The sequence below is a fragment of the Oncorhynchus keta genome, unplaced genomic scaffold, assembly GCF_023373465.1.
Source record: "Oncorhynchus keta strain PuntledgeMale-10-30-2019 unplaced genomic scaffold, Oket_V2 Un_contig_5685_pilon_pilon, whole genome shotgun sequence".
In the NCBI taxonomy this organism is placed as follows: domain Eukaryota; kingdom Metazoa; phylum Chordata; class Actinopteri; order Salmoniformes; family Salmonidae; genus Oncorhynchus; species Oncorhynchus keta.
In genome coordinates this window covers 278,784-288,754 of record NW_026288440.1, presented here as the reverse complement: position 1 = coordinate 288,754, position 9,971 = coordinate 278,784, and the positions used below count along the sequence as shown (strand labels likewise).

The 9,971-nt window shown below is 44.0% G+C and overlaps 2 protein-coding genes across 2 annotated transcripts; both read left to right on the top strand.

The window, feature by feature from the left end:
* Positions 1 to 3,385: 3,385 nt before the first annotated feature.
* LOC127925500 (uncharacterized) lies at positions 3,386 to 9,870 on the top strand. The gene is made up of 4 exons (XM_052510457.1): positions 3,386 to 3,791; positions 4,161 to 4,318; positions 5,221 to 5,290; positions 8,541 to 9,870. Exons 1-4 carry the CDS (start codon positions 3,566 to 3,568, stop codon positions 8,906 to 8,908), a joined length of 822 nt encoding a protein of 273 aa, XP_052366417.1. The 5' UTR covers positions 3,386 to 3,565; the 3' UTR covers positions 8,909 to 9,870.
* Positions 8,925 to 9,553, top strand: LOC127925508 (zinc finger protein 728-like). The gene is made up of 2 exons (XM_052510464.1): positions 8,925 to 9,230; positions 9,329 to 9,553. Exons 1-2 carry the CDS (start codon positions 8,925 to 8,927, stop codon positions 9,551 to 9,553), a joined length of 531 nt encoding a protein of 176 aa, XP_052366424.1.
* Positions 9,871 to 9,971: the final 101 nt, after the last annotated feature.

The following is a 9,971-nucleotide window of genomic DNA, read 5'->3' as shown; positions in this document are numbered from 1 at the left end:
TGCAGAGGGTATTTTACTCACCCTCGAGTTATAAAGAATTCTTATCACTTTACAAGGTCCCAGAGCAAGTGACGTAACCGCACCTAAAGATTTGCAATTGTTTTAGATGCCATTCCCTCAGGTGTTGCTATGTTATTCAGGAACGTGTCAAGACCTGACCCTCAGAGCCTACCTTCTATTGACCCTGTTGACTCATCAGTATATATTAAACAGTGTTATCATTACACAGATGACTCTTGTGCTGGGCACAATAAAAGGTCACACAACACAGTGCCACATATGTTGTCTAAAGTTGAGGGAATGTGCAACTGGCATTCAATGTTCAGTTCTCTACCATAAGTCGCCTCCACCATAATTTCAGAGAATTTGGCAGTACGTTCAACCTGCCTCAACCGCAAACCACGTCACCCCAGGACCTCCACATCCGGGATCGTCTGAGGGGGTGCTAAGGAGTATTTCTGTCTGCAATAATAATGCCTATTTAAGGTGAACAACTCATTCTTGTTGGCTGGGCCTGGCTACCAAGGGTGTAGTTTGATGCCTTCCCAAGCCCACCCATGGCTGTGCCCCTGCCCAGTTATGTGAAATCCATAGAATATAATATGTTTATTTCCATTGACTGATTTTCCCTATGAACTGTAACTCAGTAAAAATCTTTGAAATTGTTGCATGTTTGGTGTATATTTTTGTTTAGTGTAAATCAATGATGGAATTGATAGATCTTTCTTCTGACTTATCAGTTGTTCCAGTAACTGATAAGTTGCACTATTGTAAAGTGACTGTTCTACTGGATGTCATAAGGTGAATGCACCAATTTGTAAGTCGCTCTGGATAAGAGCGTCTGCTAAATGACTTAAATGTAAATGTAAATGTAACAGCTTTCCTTTCGGTTTGTCAACTTAAAAAAAAAAAAAACATTTGGAGAGGAATAAAAATCAGTCAGTGATATTTACATTTTATTATTTTACAACACAAATATTGATAACAGCAGGAACATTTTAAGGAGGCAGATAAAGATTGTCTATTATATTGACAAGAAATTCAAGTGACTGCTGCCCCTGTCTACGGCCTCATCACCGACCTGCCTCTCCCCGTACCCACCGCAGACTCCCAGGTAAATGCACTACCACAGGTTCATTGAAGTGTAGTTTACCCAGTAGATATCTGGCTAATACCGACATAATACCTACATGTATAAGTTAAGGAGACTACTTGGCATGCAGTTTAGACGCCCCAAGAGGTTTAATGTAGCAATGTTTCATCAGGACAGACAAATACCCACAGACTGACCTGTTCTTCTAGTTAGAATCATTGGGGGCATCTATTATACACTGCTCAAAAGAATAAAGGGAACACTTAAACAACACAATGTAACTCCAAGTCAATCACACTTCTGTGATATCAAACTGTCCACTTAGGAAGCAACACTGATTGACAATAAAATTCACATGCTGTTGTGCAAATGGAATAGGCAACAGGTGGAAATTATAGGCAATTAGCAAGACACCCCCAATAAAGGAGTGGTTCTGCAGGTGGGGACCACAGACCACTTCTCAGTTCCTATGCTTCCTGGCTGATGTTTTGGTCACTTGAATGCTGGTGGTGCGTTCACTCTAGTGGTAGCATGAGACGGAGTCTGCAACCCACACAAGTGGCTCAGGTAGTGCAGCTCATCCAGGATGGAACATCAATGTGAGTTGTGGCAAGAAAGTTTGCTGTGTCTGTCAGCGTAGTGTCCAGAGCATGGAGGCGCTACCAGGAGATCAGTACATCAGGAGATGTGGAGGAGGCCGTAGGAGGGCAACAACCCAGCAGCAGGACCGCTACCTCTGCATTTGTGCAAGGAGGAGCACTGCCAGAGCCCTGCAAAATGACCTCCAGCAGGCCACAAATGTGCATATGTCTGCTCAAACGGTCAGAAACAGACTCCATGAGGGCACCACGTCCACAGGTGGGGGTTGTGCTTACAGCCCAACACCGTGCAGGACGTTTGGCATTTGCCAGGGAACACCAAGATTGGCAAATTCGCCACTGGCGCCCTGTGCTCTTCACAGATGAAAGCAGGTTCACGCTGAGCACATGTGACAGACGTGACAGTCTGGGGACGCCGTGGAGAACGTTCTGCTGCCTGCAACATCCTCCAGCATGACCGGTTTGGCGGTGGATCAGTCATGGTGTGGGGTGGCATTTCTTTGGGTGGCCGCACAGCCCTCCATGTGCTCGCCAGAGGTAGCCTGACTGCCATTAGGTAGAGATGAGATCCTCAGACCCCTTGTGAGACCATATGCTGGTGCGGTTGGCCCTGGGTTCCTCCTAATGCAAGACAATGCTAGACCTCATGTGGCTGGAGTGTGTCAGCAGTTCCTGCAAGAGGAAGGCATTGATGCTATGGACTGGCCCGCCCGTTCCCCAGACCTGAATCCAATTGAGCACATCTGGGACATCATGTCTCGCTCCATCCACCAATGCCACGTTGCACCACAGACTGTCCAGGAGTTGGCGGATGCTTTAGTCCAGGTCTGGAAGAAGATCCCTCAGGAGACCATCCGCCACCTCATCAGGAGCATGCCCAGGCGTTGTAGGGAGGTCATACACGCACGTGGAGGCCACACACACTACTGAGCCTTATTTCGACTTGTTTTAAGGACATTACATCAAAGTTGGATCAGCCTGTAGTGTGGTTTTCCACTTTAATTTTGAGTGTGACTCCAAATCCAGACCTCCATGGGTTGATAAATTAGATTTCCATTGATACATTTTGTGTGATTTTGTTGTCAGCACATTCAACTATGTAAAGAAAAAAGTATTTAATAAGAATATTTAATTCATTCAGATATAGGATGTGTTATTTCAGTGTTCCCTTTATTTTTTTGAGCAGTGTATGTCTAGGAATAGTCTCTGTGAGACATATCTACCCTTACAAAATCGTCTGACAAAGCACAAGATCCATTCACCTTGTCTGTCATCTGTACTGTTCTATTTCAATGTTCCCGACTCATAGGAATCCCCACTCGGTTAACTACTTTGAAATGGGAGAAGACCTCAATTGCAATGCCCATGCTAAAACAGGTTATATCCATGATGAGTCATATCTATCTCGATGATAACGGGCACAACTCTGATATACTGTAGTTGTTGTTGTTTTTTACCCCCAACGTTTGTGAGATTCCTTATGCGTCCACTTATCAGTGCATTTGTAACAACCTCATCATTACAAAACCTATATTCGGCTAAATAAGTCTCACGAAGCAATAAAATGCTTCGTTGAACATATTCGACAATTATTTCCTCCTTTCGTAAATTCCTCACTTTCGTAAACAGATTTCGGGCTGAGTAAAACGTCTCGCTTCGCCTCTTCCTCTGGTATTTATTGCAATTTATACTCCGAGCTGTGAAAGGCAGCAATACGCAACAAAGCGTGTAAGTGTGCCGAAAAACCACACGAAGAAGAAGAATCGATATCCCTGGAAACGGCTAACACTTCTTCAACCATTCCGCCAGTAGCTAATTTCCTTCCACTGTCAGGTGTTGAACCACACGCATCAACTTTTGTATTTGTTTAACTATGTCTTTCGAACATGCCTTTCGTTCTCGTGTTGCCTTCATTATGGAAACCTTGACAGCAACAGCCGTGCAAGACATTTGTCAATTTATGGAAGAAACGTATGCTGCTCTTCGAGTGGAAATGTTGCAAGAACAAAACCGAAGTTCGAGGACAAAATTGCAGGCGATGGAGAATAGCAAGGGGAAAGAAAAGCCTGCGAACAGTATGGAGAGCGTTCAAGAAGACTGTGAGATGAAATATTTACAGATAGTTATGCCTATTGACTATTTGTCTGTAGGAAGCTAGGAGACAAATAATACACTAGCAGGCAAGCAAGCAGTCGCCTGAATGTGCAGCCCCGGAGGGCACTGTTATTACTGACTGAATATTAGTGCTCCCTGCTGGACCTTATGGCTATAGTCTGCAGGGGGGCACCCTACTCCCTCAGTAGTGAAAAGGTGCTTTGCAAATACTATTCTAAATATACGCAATCATGACGAGTGATGGCATATTTCTACTACATGTTTTTGTGAAATCTGAGCCTTATTATCCCTGTATGACCAACATTTTCAGAAAAACTCAATTTGTATGTTACCCCCCCCCCCCTCCTCATCAGGTTTCAGAAACTTCCCAGTCGTGGAGCAAATCCTCAATGAACAAGAGGCCAATGGTCTTTGGCTAGAAGGTCACCTTACTGTGGAAGATGCAGGTCCACCATCACTGGTACCAGAGGAAGAACAGCCATTGCAGAGTTTTGGTCAGATGACAGACAAGGTGAGTGGAGCCCTTTTCTTTGTTTGGCTGGTGATTTTTGTAAGGGTAGATATGTCTCACAGAGACGAGGCCCAGACATATTTAATTGAAAACCATGCAAGCTCACGCCCAGCAAAAATGTGTAGCAGGACTTTAACTGTAAATAGTATATTAAGGCTTTGAATGACCCTTAGATAAATTCAATAGGGCTTTCCGAGTGGCGCAGCGGTGTAAGGCACTGCATAGCAGGGCTAGAGGCGTCACTACAGATCCGGGATCGATCCCGGTCTGTGTCGCAGCCGGCTGCAACTGGGATACCCATGAGGCGGCGCACAATTGGCCCAGCGTCGTCTGGGTTAGGGGAGGGTTTGGTTACCAGGATGTCCTTGTCCCATTGTGCTCTAGCGACTCCTGTGGCAGGCCGGGTGCAGGCACGCTAACACGGTCGCAAGTTGGGCGGTGTTTCCTCCGACACATTGGTGCGTCTGGCTTCCGGGTTAAGCCAGCAGTGTGTAAAGAAGCAGTGTGGCTTGGCAGGGTCGTGTTTCACAGGATGCATGGCTCTCGACCTTAGACTCTCCTGAGCCCATACAGGACTTGCAGCGATGGGACAAGACTAACTACCAATTGGATATAATGGAAAAGGGCAAAAATATATATATAAAAACTCAAAATACCATCTAGGCTACAGATAAACCTTTTGAAGGGCTGTTTTCAAAGATTCTCATTTAAGCATAAAATATGCCCTTCCAAATATATTTGTTTGTATTTAATATATTCCATGATTTTGGTGTCATTCCCCTGCTGCATTATGTTTTGTAATGGAAACCCCTGCAACAAGATGCTTGTCTAACTGTTGCTGTATGATCTACTCTCTTAAAGGCTGATAAGAGTTAATAACACCATTGGTTGTCTTTTGGAAGGGAGTGGAGATATGTTCAGCACCGCTGGTCATTAAACAGGAGGAAACGGATGATGTCATGGAGTCTCAAGGTCAGTTGAAGCTATTGTATTACATGTTCAAGCTCTGCAGCATGAGTTAGTGCCTTCAGAAATTATTCAAACCCCTTGATTTATTCCACGTTTTGTTACACCCTGAATTCAAAATGGATTAAATACAAAAATTCTCACCCAATAATGACAAAGTGAAAACATGTTTTAAGAAATGTTTCCAATTTTGAGCAACTCCAGCTGCCGCTTGGCATTGCGCATGGTGATCTTAGGCTTGTATGTGGCTGCTCGACCACGGAAACCAATTTAACGAATCTCCCGACAAACCGTTTCTGTGCTGACGTTGCTTCCAGAGGCAGTTTGGAACTCGTGAGTGTTGCAACCAAGGACAGGCGATTGTTGTGCGCTACGCACTTCAGCGGTCCCATTCTGTGAACTTGTGTAGTCTACCACTTTGTGACATTGTTGCTCCGAGGACGTTTCCACTTCACAATAGCAGGACTTACAGTTGACTGGGGCAGTTCTAGCAGGAATTTTTTTTTTACAAAATGACTTGATGGTAAGGTGGCATCCTATGACTGTGCCATGTTGAAAGTCACTAAGCTCTTCAGTAAGGCCATTTTACTGCAAATATGGAGATTGCATGGCTTTGTGATTTTTTTATTTATTTTTTAAATGTAAAAAAAAAAGTAATAGTTTTTACACCTGTCAGCAACAGATGTGGCTGAAATTGCAGAATCTGCTAATTTGAAGGGGTGTCCACATATTTTTTTGTATATATAATGTACCTGACCTGCCGGCCCTACCTACCTGGCCGGCTCTGCTCCCCCGGATTGCCGGCCGACCGGACCCACCTGGCCGGCCGGCTGACCCTACCTACCTGGCCTGCCGGCTGACCCTACCTACCTGGCCGACCAGACCCTGAGTCAGTACTTTCAAGAAGCACCTTTGGCGGAAATTACCGCTTTGTGTTGTCTTGTGCAGAGCTGATAGACGTTCCCATCTGGATTTGGGTATTTTCTCTTTTTTTCATTGTAGATTTTTTTCAATCTCTGTTAAATTAGATGGGGAGCGGCGGTGAACAGAGATCTTCAAGTCTTTCCACAGATTTTCAATGGGATTCTGGTCTGGGCTTTAGCTGGGCCACTCAATGACTTTTACATTGGCTGTATACTTGGGTTTGTTCTGTTGGATCGTAAATATTCGCACCAGTCTAAGGTCATTTGCACTCTGAAGCAGGTTCCTATCCAAGGATTTGTCTGTATTTGACTCCATTCATTGTTCCCTCTGTCCTTACTAGTCTCTCATTCCCTGCCGCTGAAAAGTGTCCCCATAGTATGATGCTGCCACTACCATGCTTCATGGTAGGGATGGTGTTAGATGGGTGATGAGCTGTGCCTGGTTTTCTCCAGACATAGCGCTTTGCATTCAGCCCAAAGAGTAAAATGTTGGTCTCATCGGACCAAAGAATCTTTTTCCTTATGCTCTCTTTCACATGCCTTTTTGTAAACTCCAGCCGTGATGTAATTTGCCTTTTTCTCAGAAGTGGCTTCCGTCTGGCCACTCTTAAATAAAGTCCAGATTGGTGAAGTGCTATAGACTGTTCTAGCAGGTTATCCCATCTCAGCCAAGGAACTCTGTATTTATGTTGATGGTTATTGGTCACCTCCCCATCCAAGGTTCTTGCCCAGGTGCTCAGTTTGGTTGGACAACCAGTTCTTGGTAGAGTCTGGGTAGTTATGTATTTTGTCCATTGCCCAATGATGGAGACCAATGTGCCCTTGACTGTTTCCAACACTGGAAATTGTTTTCTAACCTTACCCAGATGGAATTCTTTCAGATCTACATACAGTACCTTGGACATAATGGAATAGTTTCTGTTCTGACACGTGCACTTTCCATTGTGGTAACTTTATATAGACGGAGGTGCGTCCAGTGTCCCCCCCCCCCCACAAAAAAATATTTGGTGAGCTTGAAGCAATGAGTGTGGCGTACAGTATTTAAAGGGCAGTGGCCATACTGACGAAGTTCCCCAACCCACAACCAATGACACAGTGCATTCAGAAGTATTCAGACCCCTTGAATTTTTTGACATTTTGTTACGTTACAGCCTTATTCTAGAATGGATGAAGTTGTTTTTTTCCCCCTCGTCAATCTACACAACACCCCATAATGGGAATGCAAAAACAGGTTTTATTTTTGTGTAGCAAATGTATTAAACAAAAAAAAGATCACATTTACATAAGTATTCAGACCCTATACTCAGTACTTTGACGCACATTTGGCAAAGATTACAGACTCAAGTCTTCTTGGGTATGACGCTACAAGCTTGGCAAGCCTGTATTTGGAGCCACTACCATGCTTTGCCGTAGGGATGGTGCCAGGTTCCCTCCAGACGTGACCCCAAAGAGTTCAATCTTGGTTTCATCAGACCAGAGAGAATTGTTTCTGGCTTTTGGCAAACTCCAAGTGCGCTGTCATGTGCCTTTTTAATGAGAAGTGGCTTCCGTCTGTCCACAGTACCATAAATGGAGTGCTGCAGAGATGGTTGTCCTTCTGGAAGGTTCTCCCATCTCCACAAAGGAACTTTGGAGCTCTGTCTGAGTGATCATCGGGTTCTTGGTCACCTCCCTGACCAAGGCCCTTCTCCCCTGATTGCTCAGTTTGGCCTGGCAGCCAGCTCTAGGAAGACTCTTGGTGGTTCCAAACAACATACATTTAAGAATGATGGAAGCCATGTGTTCTTGGGGACCTTCAATGCTGCAGAAATGTTTTGGTACCCTTCTCCAGATCTGTGCCTCAACACAATCCTGTCTCTGAGCTCTACGGACAATTCCTTTGACCTCATGTCTTGGTTTTTGCTCTTACATGCACTGTCATCTATGGGACCTTTATATAGACAGGTGTATGTATGCCTTTCCAAATCTTGTCCAAGCAATTGAATTTACCACAGGTTGAATCCAATCAAGTTGTAGAAACATCAAGGATGATCAATGGAAACAGGATGCACCTGAGCTCAATTTTGAGTTTCATAGCAAAGGGTGTGAAAGTTTTCATTTTCAATAAATATGCAAAAATGTATAAACATTTTCACTTTGTCATTATGGCGTACAGTGTAGATGGGTGAGAACAAATATTTCATCCATTTTGAATTCGGCAACAAAATGTGGAATAAGTCAAGGGGTATGAATACTTCCTGAATGCCCTGTATGCTCTTAGCTTCTAATGGACAATATGACGAGTCACTGTGAAACAAACCTGTAAAATGTATTGTTGGTGACTGCCTTTCCAGGTTACAGCGGGTGGATGCCAGAGACTCACAAGGCCAACCAGAATATCATAGGAAAAAGTGATGAGGAAGAGCGAAGTCAAGCCTCTAGGGGATCCAAAGAACTTGGACTCGACGACTTTAAGAAAGAACAGAGTCTGTTGCTGGTGTCAATTGTGGATGCTGCAGCACCTACAAAGAGGAAGAAATATAACATCAGATACACCTGTAAAATATGTGGAAAGACTGGGACCAAGAAAGGCAGAATGACAAGTCACTTGATAACACACAAAGGGACTTCTAGTTGTGATATTTGTGGTGAACAAATTCAAGCATCAGAATGGCTTGACAAAGCACAAGCTACTCAAACACAGTGTGAAAACTTACAGTAGCTTAGTGTGCGGAAAAATGTTTTTATATTCTAAAATACGTGACTACCATGAGCGCATACACGTTGGAGAAGACTACTGGTGCGCGGACTGTGGCAAGACGTTCAAGGAGCGCCAGGATCGCGACATGCACGAGTGCATTGTTTGCGAGGGAGACCGGCCCTACAGCTGCTCCGAGTGCAACAAGGACTTTGAAAGGCAGTACCATCTCAAAAAACACCAGCTGGAAAAACACTCTCAAATGGTGGAGCAGACTGTCGAACCTGAACCTGAGTCCAAGGACATTGAGGACCAACAGAGTCAGTTTGAGTCTGAGAGTTCTGAGGCACCCATAAGGAATGAACCAATACAATACACTTGTGAAATATGTGGAACAACTTGGGCGACACAACATAGCATGCGCTCTCACATGTTTATACATAGAAAAAACTAAGGAAACACTATACCTGCGACGTCTGTGGCAAGGTATTTAGGCTCAAATCACCTTTCACCAAACATCAGCTCAGACACAAGGGAGACCTGCCCTTCAGCTGCTCAGAGTGCAACAAGGACTTTAAAAGTCAGTACCAGCTTAAAAAACACCAGCTTGAAAAGCACCCTCTAAAGGTGGAGCAGCCGTGTTCTGATCTTGTATGGACAGCGACCTGAAGGCCGATATCGGTGCCTTTGGATGGTAAGTTCAGGTCCCACAACCTGAGTTAAACAATGATCGTGGTGATGTCTAACGTGTGCTCTGTCTGAGAATGTCAGCTACTATTTATGCTCTTCACTGAACATGACCCAATTAAAATGGCTGTATCTGAATGAACATTTTTAAGTGTAAGAATTTTTGGTTTTAATGTCGTTTTTTTTTGCCCATAATTTTGGCTTTGGCAAAATTTGATTTTTCCTTTTGTTTGAAAAGCATGATTTAGGCTTCATCATTGTTAAATAGCTTGTCGTATTTGAATAAAAACATATCCAGATTTACGTTTCCATTTCATAAACAGGGCAACTATGGAATGAGTGAGCGATTACTGATTTGTAAATACAGAGCAACTTTCTCCACCTGGAACTGAATGTGTTT